General features: G+C 31.5%; 1 protein-coding gene across 1 annotated transcript in view; it reads right to left on the reverse strand.

Annotated features, from left to right (window-relative positions):
* The window catches only part of CNTNAP2 (contactin associated protein 2), a 2,126,697-nt gene that overhangs the window by 1,568,233 nt on the left and 534,610 nt on the right, over positions 1-23,854 (reverse strand). Inside the window, exons 5-8 of the mRNA XM_051962375.1 lie at positions 23,518-23,721; positions 18,369-18,553; positions 11,525-11,668; positions 6,525-6,789 (exon numbers count right to left, since the gene is read on the reverse strand). Of these exons, the coding sequence (XP_051818335.1) occupies positions 6,525-6,789; positions 11,525-11,668; positions 18,369-18,553; positions 23,518-23,721 (798 nt within the window). The remainder of the gene's footprint in view (positions 1-6,524; positions 6,790-11,524; positions 11,669-18,368; positions 18,554-23,517; positions 23,722-23,854) is intronic.

Raw genomic sequence — 23,854 nt, forward strand, 5'->3', positions numbered from 1 at the left:
ATATACTGAATAATTCATTCAACTAATTTTTACTCATTAATTTTATATATGGAATTGCAGTTCTGTCTTTCCTGATAATTTTTCATACAAATCTGCTTGAGGATGTTTTTGAATTTGAACAATTTAATCTAGAATCTATGGAAGTCATCAATTTGGAAGATATTTGTATATCAGAAAAATTCTATTTATAAGTGCTTCAAATGTGCATAGATGATAATTTTTAAAGGTGGCACAATACACATAATTTCCAGGATACTGGAGAGAGTAAATATCCAGAAAAAAAGAGGATCAACAATGTCAAATTCAACAGAGACTAAGAAGGATAATGATTGAGAAAAGATCAACAGATCTGGCAATTAATATCATTGATAATTTAAGAAAGAGTAGTTTCAGTAGAGTGAGAAGTCAAAAAGAAAAAGAAGGCTAAAAAATTAAGAGATTAGAATAACTGCTGCTCTGGAAGTTGAAGTTTGTGACAGAGCTGGTTTTGGCAAAAAAAAAAAAAAAACAAAACAAAAAAACAAAACAAAAACATAATGTAATGGGGAAATCTGTTCCATATGCAATTCATCCACATTCACCTGAACTTTTTCTATTTTTAACCAAATAATAATAACCAATAAAAATAACCAAAAAATAATAATAGATGGATTTTATTAACATAGAATTATCCACAGAGCAATCAGTTATTTGTAATTTTATTAGAGAAGACATGAGACACTAATTGAGAAAAAGGCCAAACAGGACAGAATTGAGATTTAATGTGTAAAGTAGAAGGAAAATTTGTTTTGGAGACACTGGCTATCATGGTGAAGATATTCAGTCTTTGAGTTATGCATTTCTTGATTATGCATATCTTGCTGCTTTATGGAAAATTCAATTGTTCAATCTTATCTTTTTTTAGTTGTGTCCAATTCTGTGACGTTGTTTGGGATTTCTTGGTAGAAATCCTGGAGTGATCTGCCATTCTCTGGTCCAGAGCATATTTGAATGCTTTATAACACTTTATAATACTTTGTAATGCTTCATACAGACAAAAATACTGAGTCTAAGATGGGGTAATTGACTTGACTAAGATTACACAGTTTTTATTAATTATCTAAGGTGAGATTTGAATGAATGTTTTCCTGACTAAATTCAACTATAGATTTATCATCCTTCTCATAGGGAAAAGGATAAATTCATGACTGTTAAATTTTTTAAGTGAATTGGAACTATAAAGAGGTGCCTTGTTTTACCATGGCTTTGTATTCCATGGAATTATATGAAAGAGAAAAATCAAAGAGAAACCAAAGCATTAAGAGAATCTCATTTATTTAATTTGGGATAATAGTCACTTCTAAACTACATGTGACTACCATTGTTATTACAGGAAAATACTAATTTGATTGAATAAATCCTAGCTTTGAATCCTAAGCAAATGATGGAAATGCCAATTATTCATTTGAGATGAGTTTCTTTGTTACCCACACTACTCTGATGATGGCAAAACTGCTGAAAACCAGGACTTTATCAAAGTGGAGGCAATTCTTCATACTTTTTTTATGCAGAAAGAGAAAATATTTCTTCAGTCAGCAGCAAAAGCTCTCCCAAATTTGATGCCACTTTCAGAAATATTGACATATTATTCTTTGTAGACATCAGGAAGCTTGCACAAAAGATTCAGTGACGTTGATATTACAATAAGTCAGAGGAAGAATATATTGGCTGGCCTTCTTTATATTGAAATATATGAAAAGTGACATTTCTTTTCTTTCATGATAATCAGTAAATGATAAATAATATTCATTTATAACCCAAATCATTCTTAAATTGGGGCTATTTCCATGTTGAAAAAGTGAAGCAATAATACAATATGTACCAAGATGTGATGCTATGTGCAGAAGCAGAGGATGTGATTGTAAAACAATGAGCTTTATAAATAATGAAATCCATGATAATGATGCACATCTTTATGGATAACAGAATTAGATCTAGACCTGGAAAAAAATCTCAAAAGTTAACAAACCCAACCTTCTCATGGGACAGTTGTAGAAGCTGAGTATTAGAAATGTTTAGTCACTATTTAAAAACTAGATGAGTAGTAAGCATCACAAGATAGTCAGTCTCCCTTGTCAGAAGGGAAGAGAAAGAGATCATGCTGGTTGGGGTCTAAACTTTTATTGTTCTTCTGTCAGTTGTGGTCAACTCTGCAACTTCATGGACTATAGTACTACAGATTTTTCTGTTCCAGATTGTCTTTTGGTATCTATCCAAGATCGTGTTCATTGCTTCCATGAAACTACCCATCTCATCCTTTGCTACTCCCTTCTCCTTTTGCCTTCAATCTTTCCCCACATTAGAGTATTTTCCAGTGAGTTCTATTTTCTCCTTATATTGTCAAAGTATTCAATTTCAGTTTGCGTCCTTCTGATGAGTAGTCTGAATTAATTTCTCAAAGTATTGCATGGTTTGATCTTCTTGTCCAAAAAACTCTCAAAAGTTTTCTTCAGCACTGAAATTCAAAAGCAGCTCTAAACTAAAATATGGAAAAAATTAGCCTCCAAAAAGTTACAAATAAGAATTATTTCAGACTGGACAAGAATCCCATTTTCATTAGAGAGTAGTCTTTCAAATAAAAGCTTGCTAAATTTAATCTTCTTTTCTAGCAAAACTCTTGAAAATATACTTAAAAGAATGGCCTTCTCAACATTTAGAAAAAAAAAGTAGGATTACAAAGATCCAACATGGCTTAATCAAGAATGTGTCATACTAATGTTAATAATAAGTTGTATGAGGTATTCAAGGAGGGCTAGAACCTAAGGGCTACTCAAAAACTTTTAATATCTGCCTGGTACTCAATGCTCACCTGTGGCTCCAAGAAGCTATAGTGCCATATTTTGGTAAACTATCTCTGCAAATGAGTTAAACCAGGTTGAAGTTAATAAACAATTCTCAAACCCATCTGTGAGTTAGGCAGTCTCTACCCCAAGTATGGGAAGACTTTCCCCAGCAGAATGAGTAGATGATGACAATTTGTTCCAACTACCATGAAGGTAGCTGAAGCAGGCACTGTGGAACATTTAGAGTTTAAACTGACATGAAAAATGCCTATGTCATCCACTACATCTTCACTTTTGTCTTGCCACAGATCTTCAGTGACTCTGGGAGAGAATTTGAGGCTGCCTCACTTAAATCTAATACAAGCACAAGTCAAGATATGATTCTATGTCAATGATCCTCTTAAAAACAAAGGACAAACACAACAATAATATGTCATAATTTCAAAACTACAAAGTAGTTCTCTGGATGAAAAGTTTCTAAAACCTGTACTTGTTTGTTTTAAAGGAAAATAAAACTTTATGAAAAAAATATTACCTGTTTTGCTGTGATATAAATAAATGATTGGTTGACATTGAATTAATCTTTGTATAAGCTACAAACCTAATACCTCTACAGAATCACTATTATCTACAAGTATTAATAACCTCTGGGGCTAACATTTGACAAAGCTACTCCCTTAGTATCTGACAGTTGAGTGAAAATATTTGTGTTTTCAAAGACATTTTTCATCCTGTGGGTCTCCATACCTCTCTTTGGGTTGATAAAGATGGGAAAGGAGGTTTTACTTTAGCATTGACCATTTTTCTTGGATTGGTTCACCAGTGCCATCTTTGTAGCAATTTTTTTTCATTCTTTTTTTTTTTTGAAAAGATGAACCATCTTTCAGTCTCTGAGTAGGATGATAAGGGTGTTCATGTGTGTTATCTAGAAGCAAAGCTCAGAATTTTATACCTTCAGTCTTTCATGGAACTCTTAGAAAATATAGTTTCTGTAGTTATAACCTGAATTGGTTTAGTTCTACCTTTTTGATTCTGAAAGGATATTTTTTCCTTAAATATATTTGTGTTTTTCAAAGATAACAAGGCAAGTTGGTCAGAGGAATGCCAGAAGCACATTATGCCTCAATTTCAACAAATCATCACAAATTTTCTCATACTACATTTGTTAATAGGTTACAGAGAGGTAAGCTAAATATGAGTTAATAGGTATATTTATTCAATATGTTTCAAAAATCTTAGCACACTTTAAACTTTGAGAACATAATAAGCATAAATGCCATAAACTAACAAAAATAACATTTGAAAAGTTACGTAGCTATTTTTAAATCAATATTTTCTCAATGTGATTCAATATAGCTACCATCTGAAGCTATATATATCAGTCTAGTCAATTTTTGAACATTGTAAAAAAATTCATATTTGCAGCTCATGCACTGAAAAGATTGAATGTATAAACCCAAACTTAAGATTGTCCAGAGAATAAGATTTTATTGCACTTACATCAGTTTTCCTGTGTGGATATAAACTGGGTAACTAAGTTGGCTAACAAAAAGATAACAAGAGCGAATAATAGTTTGCCAGAAGTGGAAGAATTTGCTTTCACAAGAAAATTGGCAATCTCATTTCAAGATACAAGAAGGAAGCAAGATAGATGAAGACATAAAGAGATATTGTATTATGGATAAGAAGAGTTGAAAGACCTCCTGAAAGAATAATTCAATCTTCTCAAATAAAATACAAGACAAGGTCACCTTTCAAGACAGTGAAGAAAAGGATTTGAGATTTGAGAATAACTGAGGTTGTAAATAGCTTTATTGGGAAATAATAGGGAGTAAGAAATCAATCAAATTATGATTGTGCAACAATAACATCTTAAATGAGGTTAGAGGCAATAAATTTTAGAGGACCTAATTATCACGGTTTCAGAGTTTTCACCCAAAACAATGAGTGGAACAAGTAGATGGAGAATCTAGATTAAATGATTTTTAGAGAGAGAAAAGTCAAATGTCAGGGTGTCATGGAATTCAAACAGTAAACAAAATATGTAAATGAAATGGTTAACCATCATGTCAAGACTATGGGAGACATGAAGCAAAGCCAGAATATAGGTAACAGACTAAGTGAATAGAAAGTTGAAGTTATGATATGTTCAAAGAGTAAGTTCAGAAAATGTGAGTTTATAGGGGATAGAGAAAGAAACAAAAAGTAGTTAGATAGAAGAATTTCATTGCTCAAGGTTTTAGAGCTTGAGAAATTTAAAATAAAAAAGAATCTTATAGATGCTGTCTGTGGCTGGGAGAAGTAGATTTGAGATGCATCAATATTTTAATTTGTTGTAAAGATTTCTTTAATCACACATGAATGATTGAATTCAATTTTTCAAATGTGTATTAAATGCCAGTTATCTGTAGAACACAGCATTAGCTAATGAAGGAAAGAGGAAGTTCAGATAAGACATCATCAGTCTTCATGTATATTTTAATCTGATAGGGGCACATAGATAATTATATTTCAAAAACATTGCATGATAAATATGTCATAGAAAGAAACAAATCAAAGGATGACTTCATAATTTCTTTGGTTTATTTTAACCCTTACAGACTTCTACTTTTATCACAATTTAGTGTTAAGAAATAAGATCTTTTCTCAGATACTGACTGGTATTTTTTCCTAATGATACATTCTTAACCAAGATATATAAATATTACATATGAAACTAAAATGATATATTCTTTCAAACAGGAACTTTTTCATTATTGTAATCTAGAATGAATGAATAAGAAATATAAAGACAACAGCAATAAAAACCATCTGATTCAGCCTTTCATTTTTAAACTATCCTTCACTCAAACCATTGAAAGCACATGACTGTCTTCTGGAAACAAATCTGGGGGAAGATCAATAACCAATTCCAGGGTTAAACAACTCAATAATTTGCTTAAACTTCTCTTGTTTCTAGACAAAGTCCCTTATTACAATTAAAACTGATTTCCTTTTTAAATACATTTACTGAATATGAGAATGTTATCTCAGGAACATTTATTGTTTCTTTTTAAGAAAAACAATATCCTAGGGATTCAACTATATAGGATGATATCAACATATTTTCCTATCTTATTTTGCATAAATAATCATTATACAATCTGTATCATGGAAGTCATTTGTTCTTCCTTACACATATTTTCTCTACTGACTTTCCCTTTTTTTTTTCTGTTTTTGAGCAACTATTTCTTTAATTTGGCAATAATGAATTTTAGCCCATTTCTCTATGATCTACTGACTAGTATTATATAAAACCTATACAGATAGCTATATAGTCTTATATTTAATCATTTATGTACTAATTCAAAGGAGATATTGTTAAGAATTTGAAATCCATCTTGTTTAAGGATCATTAAGAATCAACTTTTATATTGAGTGACCAGACAGCTTTTTATTTTACTTGAGATTAATATTCACACTTGTTAGACAAAAAAAAAGGCAGATAAAACTGAATAGAGTAAATGATCGTAGTGAGATGAAATATTCTCAAAGAATACCAAGAGCAAATTTTATCTTGTTCATTCAGTTGCTATTCAATAGAAAGAGTTATCTCAAAATTTTCCATTAATACAAGGTTTTATTGAGAGCAACAGTAAACATTAAATATACTTCTCTGGACTTTATATGGACAATTTCAATGCCAAATATGTTTTCACCAACCTGAGGAAATGTCGATTTGGTTCTTTTTGTTTAATGTGATGTTGATACGGACACCAACTTTGGTCTCAGTGAGGTCAATCTCCACATTCCCTAAACCATCTGCAAAATTGCTGAAGAGAAGAAGGCCATTGGGATTCCATGTTCTGAAATGGAAGCTGACTGAAAATAGGTCCTGGTTGGGGCGGCCAAGTACCTCCAGGTAACTTGTGGCATTGAAGAACACAGGAACTGTATGTGGCTCCACACAAGAAAAACTTAAATTTCCCTAAAATAAACAACAACAACAACAAAAAAAAAAAACCACAACTGAAATGCATGTACCAAGTTTCAGACTAAAGCATGGACTTATTCTAAACATCAACTTGAGACCACAGCATGAAGATGGATAGCTAATACTTCATGGTTTTATATTCTGTGTCATCCACAGCATATTTAGAAGGCTATCAAGCTAAAGTGTACAATATAATGTCATTACTTGTGGAATAGGGAGAGAGAATAATTGATGAATTAAGTTGGCAAATGTGATCTATTCCCACTGATGACTCTGTGTGTGTGTGTGTGTGTGTGTGTGTGCGCATGTGCCATGTTTATGGAAGGAAGATATAAGATATGCTTCTATAGTCTTCATTTCTGATTTTCAATAAATCTTTCCATGGTGACAGTATGATTCATAAACCCAGGGTGTCATTGCCCTCTATTGAGCATTAGCCGGATTATAATAGATATGCTCGTTAATATATCATTTACTGTTCTCTGATGAACAAAAAGAATAGCACTTTTGTTTCACGGTGTGAGAAGTTGACATTTTAGAGCCAAAGTTCATGTTTCACTTGCAGAATCAAGATGCATGAGCTTTTCCTTTAATACTGATCATCACTGTTAATGCTGCACCCCTTAACCCTTTTAGTTTTTCTTTCATTCTGCATAATACTTTCCAGTTTCATGAAAATATATTTTGGAATATATAATTATAATAATTTCAATTTAAGATTATTTAGGTAAAAAAAATCTTAGATACTTAATCCTACTCTCTCATTTGACAAGTAATGGAAATAATATCCAATAAATTGGCTGAGGTCAATAGCCAGTTTTAGAAACAGAAGTAACACAAGAACCCAAGTCTCCCAATCACCTTTTTTAATTGTTCTTTTCCTTTTTTATTAATGTTTTAATATATTTTAAAAGCTCATAAAACAACAGGTCATTATTCTAAAAAGTCCCAATTTTCATTCTACCTTGCCATAAACCAAGCAAATTTTTTTTTCCTTTAAATTTGTAGAGAATCTCTTATATAATAAATAGTCCTCAAGAAGTTTTATTAACTCACCCAGATTACTAAAGGATTAGGAAGAGAATTATTCAAATCCCTGGCAGATTAAAATATAACCGGATTCAATTATATTAAGGTTTCATTCTATACCATTATGTGTTGTGGTTCATGCAGTAAGACAATTTCACAGGAGAGTCTATCTTAGATAAATTAAAGCTGTAATTAGAATGTGCTAACTGTAACATGAAAAGAGTTCACTGACACATGGGTGAAGGCAACTGCTTCTTAGAGTGTTCTTCTCTTTTGCTATTACTACACTTCATGGTCTGTTTTCTCACCCTGCTCTAGGCCATTTGTTCATAGTGGGAACTAGAACTATGGTTCTGTCTGTCTCCTTTGGCCTGATTTTTCCCAGTACTGTCTTTCTTTTACTTTTTTGGGGGGGTTGAGAAGTTGATGACCAATGATTATGTCTTCAGGGCATGCTACTGAACTCTCTGAGGAGATGAGATATTCCTTTTCTTATATGGCTTCACCTGGACAGATTGTCTTCCATGACACATCAACCTACTTCCATGATTAAATTTACCCAAAGTATAAGTAGGTAAGATTGTGATATCAATGATCTTTAGGTACCTCAATAAATAATCTTGCATGAGGCAATTCGGTGTTTTAATTTTATTTGAAATCTTGCTTTGGTAATATTTTAGCACTGTTCCAATGTATGCCATTGCTATATTTATGCTGCTCTGTTAATTTGACATACTGTTATACATGGCCTAGAAAATGGAATTATATTCTGATAGCCTGGCAATAATTCACAAAGTCAGGGTCTACATATAAAACAGTGAAAGAGGCAATTAAACCAATGAGTAAGATTTTGATAACTTGAGGGAAAAGTACTATCTTTCTTGAAATTATTTAGATAAATTGCCTTGCTTCTCATTCATTTTTAATGTGTAGACACAGTCTGTAAAGATGACATTTTCATCCTGTCCTTCAGAATTTTTTTCTTGAAAGCGCTTACATACCCTAAAATGCCATGGGTCTTCCATGCCTGTAAAAAAAAAAAATGCCTCAGCACATTAACAATCAGATCTAAGACTGCATGTCTCTTTGAATTAGTATTCAAATTATATTTCCTTTATACCTTCACAGATGATTATTTTAAAATATTTCCTTTTAGTGATGAAAGAGAATGTCTTTGCATATTAACTGAGCTTCTGGACCTGACCACATACTTGAGTCATGAAAATGGTCTCTATAGCAAAATAAAAGGTTTTTCTTGACTGATCAGTGGCAAACTCTGCAGCCTAGATGTAATGAGGGAAAGTGGCAGTGTGTTTTAGGTGTCAATCTTTCACTGAAATGTCAGCCTCTGGCATCTTTGAAAGCAAGTCTCATGCACAAATATTTGCTCTTGTCTAGAAGTTCTTTCTATATAATCCTCATTTCTCTTTGTTTTGCCCAGAGCTTTCAGAATGAATTTAAATTCTGACTCTAAATTTCATTCTACAACTGGGAATATAGTGTGTGTGTGTGTGTGTGTGTGTGTGTGTGTGTGTGTGTGTGACATGTGCATGTTTCCTTTATGAGTATATTGTTGTTGATGTATATTTTAGGAGCTTATGATTAGAGAATATCCTCACTTCCTTCACATATATTTTGTGTGTTATCTTACATGGACTTCACAGTTTAAATGAATCTCTGAATCATGTGAAAGCTTTTCAGGAACCAATTAGAAGGAGTCAGAAGGTATATAATAAATATATATTCATTAACTATTCAGAAAATTCAATGAAATGCAATGGAAATAATATTTTGAAATGAAAGTGGCACTCATCCTCACTGGTTCCCATGATTAGAAATTTTTAGGTAATAATTGAAGATAAGAATAGTTTTGTCTCTTTTTTGCCCAGTGGCTTGCACAGTGCTAAGAACAAAATGGGTGTTTAATAATTCCAATAAACTGACTAAATGGTTTATTTTTGCATAAACGGGGGACTGAAATGGATTGCCCATTAGTCCCCCAGGGCTAAAAATGAGAATCATTTTAATAATTACATTAATAGTTAGAATGTATATTTAAGGTTTACAAAATACTTTACATATAATCTTATTTAATCTTCAAAATAACCCTGTGAGATAAGTATTATTTTTAACCCCATTTAGGAGATGAGGATACTGAAATAAAGAGGTATTTAGTAATTTGCTCAAGATCATGAGAATTAGAAATAGTGAGATAAGCACACAACTGAGGGCTTTCAGATTCACAGTTCAGCAATCTACTCATTCTGAAATCTAGTTTCATTCATCTCTATATGATTATAGATTACATCTTTATATAAAATAACCTTATATTTAAACCACTTTATCAGAAATTTCCTTTTAAATTTCAGTTTCAGCATGTTAGATTAAGTCCAGTCTTATTTTATTTTTAACAGTGAAGTTGTTTTCCCCTTTCTTGTCACCAGAAGTTAGTGATTTTTATGTCTAAATCCAGTGTAATAACATTATTTAGATTTACATCCAGTGTAGTAAATAGAAATAAAAAAAATTTGTATTAATAACCAATTTAGTAAAATTCAATTATATTCAAGTCCTGAACTGAACAATATTTGGGCCCTGAGGGATTATGTTTATGTTTATCTAGGGCCTAGAGTCTAAGTGGTAGACATTACTTCTTAGAAGCACAAAGGCCCATATTACTGTTAATTTTCGAAAATGCTTTAATTTAGCCTTTTCCATTGACTTAGATATGTAAGTTCTAAATTTCTCATAAAATAAAGATTTAAAAGATCCACTTTTAATTAAAGCCTAGTACTAGGAATTCACACCTAAGTTAGAGATAGGGAACATTTTTAAGTTATTTTGTTGAAGGTTGCTCTGCCAATGTCACATTCAACTCAGGTATAAATGGCATCTTAAATGGTTCATTTTTAAAATTTAAGTTGAATAGTTTTCCTACTGAAACTTTTCTTCTCTAGTAGAGCACTAAAATAAGAGGACTATATTTTAAATTTCAACTTATTTTCTATTACATAAAACATTTCAACCAAAAACTCACTTAAATTGCATTTGCAAATTGGGATCTATTTATAAGATTACATTTGGATTAGGTGACCATGGAATACATGTCTAAATTGTCCCCTTTGGTTGATGTATTTTTATTTTTTTGTAGAAGCATTTGAAAATTATATTTTTGTGCCCCACATTAATTAGATCCACTAACTTGTCTTTGATTTAGTTCAGTTACAGTCACCTCGACCTGAGACATATTAGGAGTTGAAGCACTGTTTTATGATCCCAAAATAATATGGGCTGCTTCAAGAATAATAGTCCTTAAATTTCATTAGAAATCTTCAAACAACACCTAAAGAGACATGATGCATATGTTGTAGTTTACAGATAATTCTGTTTTCACAAATGGACCTAGTGGATTGTTTCAAAGGTCCCTTGAAACCCTTAAAATCTGTAATTTATAATGATATTATAGTATGAAATAGTTTAATGATACGATAGCATTATTTTATATGTTGGTTATATGGGACGACACACTTCAAAAAGCCAAAAGTTCATTATAAGTGAGTTATTATTTTCCTAATTCCAGACTTTCAGCTCTACTACACCACTCCTCCCTTCTTCCATCTATGACAAATTACCAGTTCAAGCAAGTGACCATCTTTCATTTATCATCAGGTCTAAAATTCATTGAACAGACAAGTCTTACCACATTAGAAGGCTCTAATTTCTTCCTCTTGGCAAGATCAGTGATATTATTTCCATTGTAGTTAATGCTTTCCATGCATCCTTTGAAATTCTTTCTACTGTTGGAACTTGGCTTCCCAGAAAAAGGCAGACCTCCAAAGGTTATCTTTGAGACAGATAAAGATATACAGAATGTAATACAAATACAATTTTAAAATAGCACCAGGGGGAAAAAAAGTAACTATATTAACCTAGTGAAGGAGATTCATCTTTGAATAAAAGGTGGACACATGCTCTTTATACTGAAAGTAATTTCAAAATATTTTTCTCCCATTTACTAGGAAGGTCTTTGGACATTAAAACAAATCTTCCTTAAAGGAAATATTACTGAATGTAATTTCAAAAAAGAATTTAGACCCTACCAGTATAATATAATTAGATGGTATAATTCTACACTCATCATTTTTTATTTCTTTTTTGTTTTTTTACAGCTTTGATTGAAAATATTTTTTTTAGATTGTATGAACAAGATGGTGCTTTTGCCATATATAGTCTATCTAATTCTATTTGAAAGTCAAGGATGGCAATATTTTCTTAAATTATGTAGGATATTCAAAATATCATGAAAGACAGGCAAATATTGAATCTAGTAAAGAAACTATAGTAAGACTTTCACTGGTTTAGCAATGCTTGAAAAGGACAGCAGTTATATAAATATGTATATGTGTGTACATATAGATATACATGAAAATATATAATGCACACATATATGCACATGTAGGTATGAATACATGCATATATCATGTAATGTCCTATATATGAATTTGACACAGTAGAATTCATTCACATATAAATAAATATATGTATTATGTTTCCATGTAATGTCTACACGCATACGAACATGTATATGCACACATATATATGCAATATAATGCATATGTACATATACAATGCAAAATACATACATGTATATGTTGCATTCTCTTTATATAAATTTGACATCATAGAATATATAATATGCATATGACTATGTGTACATATGTATACACATACATGGTTCACACATTGCTATACGTATATGCATACCTATACACCTGCACATATATGCATGCTTATGACATGTACACATATTCTATATGTGTGTATTATTACATCTATATATTAATTTGACATTATTGAATATAAACATGTAAACACACATATATAATGTGTGCCTACAGACACACATGCATATGTGTCTACACATATATGAATTCATTGTAGAATTTTATGTGATTACATGTGTATGCACGTATGTATAATCTATTTTATATGCATCTATAGATACATGCACATATACATATATGGCATTGTGGGGGTGTGTATGTGTGTGTTTATACACACACACATACACATACATTAGATGGCTAGATAGCTATCTCTAATCAGAATAATTTAAATGCTTTATTTTTTGAAAGCCTAAAAGATAGAGGAAACTCTTTTATTGTTTGCTTTTTTTTTTAAGAGGGCAGAACTATTTTTCTTCTGTGGTATACACAGGATTCTTGTTTAAGTCTAAATTAGATTAGGTACCTTCTAATTCTAAGACTGTTTTATTCTAGGAAATTCCTGGAGAATATATAAGGTTGACAGAATGTCCAAGGGACAAATCATATTATATGAAGACGTGTGGGAAGTTGATATAATTGGCTAAAAAATATTTTTGTGTTTACAAGACAATAAGTTGAACTCTTGTTTCATTCAATCAAAGACAAACCAGAAAAACAACAACAACAAGAACAAAACTTTGCTCATATAATAATTATGAGATGCTGAACTTTTAAATCTTCCCAATAGCATGAAAAGATTGAGGATACAATTGAAAATCATTTAAAATATGATTGAAATCATGAGCTCTACATGATCAAATTTTCTCTATTGGGATTATACTATGCTCCCAAAATTTCATTTACATGAAAGAGAAGCATCCAATGTCATCTCCATTTTTAATACTAGTGTCAACTGCAGGCAATCATTTGGCATCTCTGGGCCTCAACTATTTCACATGAAAAGTAAAAGGGACAAACTAAAGAAACTTTTGTGATTTTATATCCTATAAATTTGTAGCTATAAAAGTTTGTATCTGGGGGATAGGTGGCTAAATGAAACTTCTGGACTTGTTAAGTCCTTGTAAATTTGGATTTCTTTGCTGTTGATATTCACTCCAATCTTCCTTTCCTCTCATCTTGCAATGCAAAAAGTTACTAAAATTAATAGTGCTTTTTGTTAAAAAGTAATGATGATGATTTGCCTAGTGTACTTCACAAGGTGAAGAATCCTCTCAAATATTGTTCTAATTGTTCTAAAGTCGGGAGTTATTTCTGCTTCTGCATTGGAAAGCTGTCTTAAGGCAAGTTGAATATTCAGATTATGTCCCTGAATTGTCCAAAATGGTCTAGTACGTTCCTTAAAAGTTAGATTCAAACAAAGACTAATATAGAGCTATATTCCCTAAGGATGTTTATTCTTGAAGGCACCTAACTAATTAAGTCTATGTTAGCTTAAATTCACCATCAGTTCCAAGTTCTCGGAACAGACTCTACTTTTATTGCTCTTCACTAGCTGCTTTGTAAAATGAATAAATACATATTGGAATTAGAAATGAGAGTAATTCCATTACTCTCATTTTTATTTATCATTCTTTTCCTCCTCCTCATTATTATTGTTATTAATACCAATAAAACATATAGAATTGGTTGATTTGGTGTTGTCCTTCATTCTCAAAGAGGACCAAAATGACATCATTATTTTAGTCAAGTTATAATATCTGACTATGGCTGATCAGACCATGTGAGCATCAGAATGCTTTGCCATAGGTAAGATAAAAATAGTCCCTAGGAACATTTACTGTGGCTTCTCTAACTTTGTTCTTCTTGTGTTTCTTCTGAGCTAATTCACTTATGTTCTGCTCATAGAGTACACAGCACTTTCTCTGATGAGGGCACACTATGCTGGGTGATCCTGTGCCATTATCTCCCATGTCATAAGGCAATTATAAAGTTCTTGAAAAAGCCCTTGAGAATGTCCTTGCATAACTTTTTCTGACCATTGAGTAAATAAGTTTCTTAATACGATTACATTTTAAAATTCCCAGTTCTATTTATTTGTTTTTGTTAGATTTTTACTTTCAGTTTCACATTCTATCCCTCCTTCTAGTCTCTCCCCGACTTATTAAGAAGGAGAGCTGAGGGATTCTATTCAAAGGTAATTCTTATTCTAACCATCAAGTTTTTTCTCTCATTTCTATTAGAATTTTTAGAAATTAAAATTTTTAAATGTCAGAATTGCATATTTTAAACATAATGTAAAGATCTTTGAGTAACCAAGGCCGCATGAAACAAATAATGTACCATGATTGAGTGTCATAATTTTTTAAAGTGCTTAAGTAGTTTCAGAAAGCTCAAATGAACAGTTTGGGGTGAGAAAAAGAGAAAAAAAATGTTATGCCTCTAAGAGCTACATGAATAAAATAGAAAAAGAGGAGATCAATGAATTGGCATGCAACTAAAAAAGTTAGAAAAAGAACAAATAAAAAATCAAATACCAAATTAGAAATTCTGAAATTGAAAAGAGAGATTAATAAAATTGAAACTAAGAAAACTATTGAACTAATAAATAAAACTAAGAGTTGGTTTTATAAAAAACAAAACAAAACAAAACAGATAAGCCTTTGGTTGATTTGATCAGAAAAAAGAAAGAAAGAAATTAAAGACATTTGAAATGCAAAGAAATGCTACATGTAATAATAAGCTATTCAGCTCTACCATGTTGAAAACTATGATGCATCAACTATTGAGGAAAAATAGCAAAGAGATAAAATTCATAGAGGATGACAAAAATGATTTTTCTAATAAGGGAAAGCTTTAGAACTGGAAGAGATCTAGGAGACTCCTTAGGTTAAGCTACTCATTTTACAGATTAAGAAATGCTTCTCTTCTTTTCTCCACCACAGAGATTTCATTCTATGTATGAATTTTAATTTTGTTATTACACAAAATATGAGCTCTTCAATTAGTGACCAATTGGACATATAACTAGAAGAGGTACCTCAAACTAATTTTGATACATTCTCAATGGAATGAAGCAAAGAACCTATGGCTATATGGAACGATAGACCTCAGATTCTCTTTAGAAATCCAAATAAAGGAACTGGCATGGTTTTGTTTCGTTGTTGTTGTTTGTAACATATACAAAGGCTACCAGGAATAGAATTTCATGGAATATGTATTCAATTTTATATTACAGTGTTCATAATAAGTACTTGCAGGAGATTGCTTTGGAAATAATTACAGTTTATATTTCAACATCTTTTGCAGAGGATGAACAGATAAAAGAAATTCTAGACCCTCCAAATAAAGCCAGTATGACGTGTGTGTGTGTGTGTGTGTGTGTGTGTGTGTGTGTGTGTAATGTGTCAACTCATTTCCTTTAATCTATTTTTTGGAAAACCCAAGGATAGAAAGAAATGTATTGGTAAATAAAGTCTCAGAATATGGAATGACAAAGTCCTAATATCTGTAGACTATAACCATTTCATACATATAACATGGATACCTTTAATCTCCATGGGCCTTAGTTTCATCATATGCAATAAGAAGTGATTGAATCACATGGTCTCCAAGATCTTTTCCAGTTCTAGATCTAGGATTCTATGAAAACTTGATTTAAGGGGAAAAAATGAAATGCACTGGATATACTGGGCACTGGATAACATGGAAAAGTAATATTGCTTCTATTGTAAAAGTCAGGAATTAAGTTGTATCTGATCTAGGAATCATTCCTAAATAAAATGTGTATGTATTATCAGATCACTGACTTATTAGGACAAATATAAAAATTAGTATGAAACAATGAGGTATATGATAAAGATGAGAAAGAAATATACAATTCAAATCTTACATTACAAATCTTACATTACATTACATTATAATATCTTACTTAAAGAAACTGTTGATTATAAAATTAGTAGTACAAACACATATATGTGTATATATATCATATAATTATGTAATTTATAATAAAACAAGCACAAATAAAGATGAAAACATTTAAAAAGTAGTTTAAATGAATTTTTCCAAGAGACCCAAACTAATTACAAGCCTTCCAAGGATATTTATGAAAAGAAATAGAAGGCAGAAAATAAAAAGAAGAAAAATAGAAGAAATTTGGAAATATTTCATATTATTTTTTAAAACACTAAGAAGTGACCACACAAACTCTAACACTATCTTGAATATATTTACAGATGAGATCAAAATAGCACAGAAGAGAACAAAGGCAGAACTCTGATATACATTTATTCTAGTATAGTTACATTTTTAATCTCTCTGTGTGTAAATGTGTGTGACAGAGAGATACAGAGAGACAGAGAAAAAGAAAGAGACAGAGACACTGAAGATAGAGACAAAGGCAGAGACAAGACAGACCACAAAAATAGACAGAGACAGACACATACACACAAGAACAGAGACACACAGAGAGAGATATGAAGAGGCAGACAGAGACAGAAAGACAGAGAGAGACAGAAATGGAGATATAGAGACAGAGAAAGAGAGGCAGAGAGAAAGAGGGGGACAAAAATACAGAAAGAGAGAGATAGGAAGATAGATGAAGAGATTCAAAGAAAGATAAGAAGAGACATACACTAACTAAACTGGAACTCATTTTGCTCCATTATAAACTAAAAAGCTTGATTTTAATGACTGTTTTGATTTTTTAAAATTTCTATGATCTTTTTTAAAAGAAAAAAATGTGCACTACTAATTTGAGGACAGTAGTAACCAAAACACACACACTCCCTTCCACCCTACCTCTCCCCCACCCCTCTCTTTCTCTGTCTCATCCTGTCTATCTCTTTCTCTCTCTCTCTCTCTCTGCCTCTCTTTCTGACTCTTTCTCTCCATACATACATAACATATAATATATGCATATACACATATATGTTGGAACTACTATAAGACTATGTGTGTTGTTTTTATTTTTACTACTACAGTATTACTTAGTATTAGAATTCAACTGTTTACTAGAGATGGCTACATATTAAAATCTTAAGAATGTGAAGGCTACTCCAAGTCAAAATGTATATCAGCTTTCTTAATCAATGAAAAAATATACATTGAATAGAAACTGAAGAACCTCCATAAGCTCATTATATTATAAACAACTTAACATAAACTAAAATTTATATATATATATATATAGCGATAGATGTAATTTATATCTTCCCTCGATCCTTGAGCCCCACCCAGTATCCATTGTAACCATTATATAGCTCTGTGTATATACATGTGTGTATCTATGTACACACATACACAAACACACACACACACACACACACATTGGGACAGTATATGCACACATACAAATGTTTATGCATATATATGCATATATACATACATATACACATCACAATTAAAATATCAAACTAGAGTGAAACCTTTTAGAATTTCTCAAGTGATTTTTTTAAAGCTAATTGTACAGTCACAATAACACCAAGAATATTTCCTTCATTAGAATGATATTTAGAGATTGTAGAGTTCAATCAATTAATGCCTTTTGAAATACCTCAATTAATTCCTATAAAAATTAAATAAACTCACAATATATGGGCTTTAATCATTTTTAAAGTGATTCATATATCTGGACATATGTAATGACTTAATTTTGAAAGCTTCTGTCTTAGAGTCATGGGAAAGAATAAGTGGCATAGAAAAGCATGTGACAGAGAGAAAACAAAATGTGAAGTAAAATACATGCCTGGGTTCTATAAAATGGAGATGATCAATATGGTCACCCCATGTTAAAATTATTTATATCTATTTAATTACCTCATAATCCAAGTCCAGATAATCAAATTCTCCATTCGTCCGAAAATGTTGCAAATGCCTATCCAGAGTCAGGTTGATGTTCCGTCCATGGCGTTCAATGATAACAGAATGCCAGTGGTGATCATCTAGCAAACTTCCTGTCATCACAGATGTATGGCCATATATGGAACCAAATTGGTTGCTCCCTGATTGATGTGAAAAGACCAAGGAAATGAATGAATGGCAGACTCACTGAGGAGGAGTTCATTTCACATAAAATGTCATCTATCTCCCAAAGCTGATTCTTGTGAAGTTAGCATAAGAAATTGCAATGTAATTGTACTTAGAGATGGCTCTGTTCAAAGTATATTTAATATTATCTACTAAGAAATGAACCTGGCCCTATAATTTTTAAAAGCCATAAAAAGAAAGTTACAAAACTTCAGCAATATCTGCTAGTTAAAAATGTTTAAGTCCCCAAAGTCAAAAATTTTAATTAACATTGTGAAAAAAATATTGATCTTAGAGTAAAGAGATCTGATTTCAGGTCCTGGTTCTGTATGACTATTGGTTCACAGTTAACTTCTTAGACCTTGTTTCCTTGCTTGTGAGATGAGGATGTCATGCTATTTGACTCAAAGGATTATTGTGAGAAAGCATTTTATAAACCTTAATTACATATATTGGAAATTCTATGAGTCTATGTGTAACTTTTAGCTACCAAAGCAAAATATCCCTTAGCTTCAAAGGAGAAGGGGAATGAAATGGCCAGGAGTCTCCCTTGCTATTTAAAAAGAACATTATATTACTTACAAAGGATTCAGAATAAACAAATGCCTGGGATTTCCTTAACCTTTCTTGTCCTGGTATGAAAATTTAAAAGAGAGATCAAGGAACAAAGAAACAGGGAAAAGCTATTAATTACAAACATAAAAAAAGGAATATCAAGAAACACTGAAATGGGGGGGGGAGGACATTTCGAAGAATAATTATTTAACAAAATAAAGGGTGAAGAAAGAGAAAAAAGTCCAACATCTATGGCTTTTAAGTGGGAAAGGAATAACTGCTTTTAATAATGACATACAGGGTCTCCTACGACCACAAATTTTCGTAATATGTAATATAGTATTCTGCAATGTAAAAGGCCCATAAAAATAAGTCAAGAAATCTGGATTCTAGTTCTGACTCCATAATTGAATGTTTGTATATGGAAAGAATCATCACATCTCTCTGTACCTAAACTCATTCTTTATAACACATGGAGGTTAGATTAGAGCAAAAGTATCAAACAAGCTAGTCACAGATATGGTACTCAGGGTTCAACCAGATTCAAATATAATTGGGGAATGTGTAATAACATAGAAAAAATACAAATGAACACAGGTAAGGTTAACTTCAGATTTTCTAAGTGACTTTGTGGCTTGTAGAGATACTAATAGATAGCAAATATCCCCAATTTCTGTTGCAATTTGATACTATAGGACTAGGGGACTTTGAAAAATTTCTTGAAACTCTAAATCTGTGATCCTATGATCTTAAATAAAAGCACTTTCCTTACATTGTAACAAAAGTAAAATAGTTTTATTGTTATTACATAGAAATTAATGTCTATTATCTAACAAAAGGAGATGTTTAAATTAATACTTTAAAATCAGTGCCTGATGTTTATATGTCTATGTATGAATCCAAATTTGCTTTTTGTTTTTTGTTTTTTTAGCTAGCTCCATACTCAACATTTGAACAACTTCCTTTGTAAAGGACAATAATTAGAAGGTTTATAAATAACTATAATATTGTTTTAGAATATATGTGCATATCAATAAAATTATGTTATGATATTTTAAAGATATATGAATATTTACATGCAAAAATTAATGTTATATGATTCCATGCTGATAGGAGGCCTTTCATGGATAAACTCTCTCTGCCAATATCAATTTGCTGCTCTTAGTATTTCTGTATCTTGTAATCTGAGAGATCGTTGTCACAATAATAAGAGGTTGTGTGATTTGCTCAGTTACTCAGGTAATCTATTGTATAGATAGAACTTGAACTCAGGTGATTATTCATAGTTCCATATGGCTTCTCATATATTTATATGTAGTTGGGAGGGCAGAAGGGAGGGAGGAGGGAAATAAGGGGGAGGGAAGAAAGAGGAGGGAAGGAGGGAGGAGGTAAGAGAAGAAAAACAAGGAGAAGAGAAGGGGAAAGAAGAGGAAGAAGAGGGAAAGGGAGAAGAAGAAAAGGGGGAGGATGGGAGAAAGAAGTAGAAGAAAAAGAAGAAGTAGTAGCATATAGTACAGAACAAGTTTTAGAATTAGTTATTAAAAGAAGTATGATTGGGATAGCCCAATGATAACCAAACATAGAACAATGTCAACACTATAAGGAACGCTACTGTTTCTTTATGTATCAATTAGCCCCTTTTCTTTTATTAAATAAACTTTGGAAAATGTGAATAGAAACATTTTTCAATTGATAAATTTGTAACAACATATGAAGAAGGCATATAAATATAAAATTTATAAGAATAATAGTTTTAAGGGGTTATTATCATATGTAAAATAATAATGATGCCTACATATTATAGTGATTGTGATTTTCCTATCTTACAGCATTTTCACAATTTTTATATCTATAAAATAAAAGCAAGGAGTCAAATGCTAGCAGAAGAAATCAAAATAATAAGTATAAAAAGGAGGAAAAACAACATAGCCTCAGTACTAACATCAATGAAATATTGTTTTCATAATTTTTTTAGTCTAGGGGCATAGCAGAATCCAGAGGGAAAAAAAAAAAACTAAAATATAGGCATGAAATTGAAGAGGGGTAGTAGAATTCTAAGTTCCCAGACCTTTCATTAAATGAGTTTCCATTTGGATCCCCAATTCAAGGTGTACCAATTTTCCTCTGGAAGAAGAGTGTTCCCCTAGGAGGAAGCCATGAACTTTGTTCACAATAAGATTTTTCCTCTTTCACTCAGACAATAATATTGCACACATAATGGACAAGAAACAGATGGAAGGGAAATGAATAGTTTTTGGCTTGACTAATTTTAAGAAAAAGAACAACATGCATATTAACTTTGAATTGTTTTGTTACACAAAGAGGTAGTAACAATAACTAAGAGGGATCATATAAATATGCTCAGCTAGAAGGAGTAATGATTTTACTTTTTCTTCAGTCAGTTTTACTATATGCTATATAGGCAAGCAGCACTGAAGAAACAACATTCTGTGGAGGAGAATAAAACATAATCACAAAATAACTAATAAAAAAATCTTTTCTAATGAAAATGAAAGTTGTTTTTATTTTTTAACATCAATTGGGAATATCCTAAATCTATACCTTTGCCTGAACAGATAGTGAAACTAGTATTTTATTGTATAGTAAATACCACTCAAATATGGTAAAATCCTACATTTGCATCATTCAGTCATTGTTATTTATAACACTATTCCTATAAATATGTGCCTTATAAAATTCACAAATTTTAGTGCTTTTCTTAAACAACATAACAATGTACACTCTCATAGATCACTCTGTTGAGACTGGATTACAGACTCAAGAACTGAAGATAATTTCATTGTCTATCATAATGCAAGTCTTCAAAATTAAGGAGTGAGGACTTTTTTGTCAATTGCCTTTTAGAATTATGCAGTATAATCTTGGGAAATTGTTTCTATCACTATTGCCATATTGTGGAAGGAGTAGGAGAGAAATAAAGTTTACCTAGCCACATAAAAAGATCAAATCAGCATGGTTTTCTGATTTATGTTAAAGTCAATATTCATATATTTTACAATTCAATTTAAAGTGTGATGAATACACAAACCTATCTTAAAAAGAGAGGAAATTACTATTACGTATCATATATATATAGGTAAATCTGCCTTATTTGCAAAAGTATTATCTCTTTCCAGATTGAAATAACACAAACAAAAAGAAACCATGTACAGTAGAATGTTTGATATCGTTTTTTATTGTTATTGTTGTTTGTTGTTGTTGTTGTTGTTGTTTTTCTTTTACTATGATTGTGGGTTGTTTTTTGGTACAGACATCAGGTTGAATCCATAGAAGGAGTCCTTAATAAAATATTTTCTCTAACAATTATATCATAAATCAAATCAAGCCCTCCACCTTCCCCTCCAAAAATAATACTATACAGGGAAAGCCTAATGTCACAGGGCTAATTCAGAGCAAAGGCATAAGTTGTATGAATTGTCTCTGTGTCTTTAAGAAAAATTACAATATAGTGGACAGAACTCCAGGCCTGGAATCAGGAATACCTGAATTTAAATGTGGTCTCAGATATTTTATCAGTTGTTTGCCTCTATTTGCCACAGTTTCCACATCTGCAAAATGGGGATGATGATAGCACCTATCTCCTATGGTTCTTTTAAGGATAAAAATGAAACAATAATCAGAATAGTACCCAGTACACAAAAAGAGTAATAAGCATTTAACCTAATCATCATCATCATCTTAAGGCTTTGTTTTCTCTTATATAAAAATAATGCAAAAAAATTTTGTATCAAAGTGTTATTGTAAGGAAAGTGCTTTGTGAACTATACAGTGTTATGTAAATGTAAACCTCTCAAAGTGATAGTGAAAATATATCTAAGTAAAGTGCAGGAAAATAAAAGGAGTCTACTATTTTTTTTTATTTATATTTCAACTTTGATTGCAATACACACTTTCAGAAAAATGGTATAGGTTATATTCTAATTTTCTTAAATTATAATTTTGAATATCAATGTTGGTTTTGTCTAAGGTTTTCAATTTTATTTTTAACTAATTAGAATGGGTTAAAACACACATATCACATGAACCATTTCTTATTTTAAATAATTTTGACACATTAATCATTTCCCATAAAATAACATTCTCCAGCCTGCCCCCACCCCACCCCAAGTAGCTTGAAGAGAATTTAGAGTGCTAAAGTTGGAGTCAAGCAGACCTAGATTCAAATTTTGCCTGTGACAACTACTAGTTGAGTTAAATGGGTAAGCCACCCAAAGTCGCTTTTTATGCTTTTCAGCTTTTATGAGCTGTTTCTCTAACTTACCTTTCTTAACAAAACAGAGGGATCCAACAAAAATCAGAGGGTTCACATTATGAATTCCAATCTTAAAAAATAAAATAAAGGGAATGAGGGGTTAGAGCCTACCCAGGTTTAAGTTGAGAACCAGTTTGGCTTTTTTCAGTTCCAAGGTAATATAATCTCCTTGCTGCCCTTCTCCATGGAAGATTACCCCTTCACTCTCAGAGGTTTTAAATTTCAAAGCAATGACATCTTTCAGAGTCTTCATCTTCTTATTCTTGAATCTGTACGGTAATACAACATGGCCATCAAAATTGATAACATCGGCCCCTGAGGGAAGAAGTAAATAACATTGATGCTGAGTCATTGTGTATTGCCTTGCAGTATCCAGCAAACATACTTCCAAAGGGTTGTAACTATCCAGCTCTAATTCTCTTTCTTCAAAATGTGGTATTAAAATCAT

The sequence above is a fragment of the Antechinus flavipes genome, chromosome 5 (genome assembly GCF_016432865.1).
Source record: "Antechinus flavipes isolate AdamAnt ecotype Samford, QLD, Australia chromosome 5, AdamAnt_v2, whole genome shotgun sequence".
Lineage (NCBI taxonomy): Eukaryota > Metazoa > Chordata > Mammalia > Dasyuromorphia > Dasyuridae > Antechinus > Antechinus flavipes.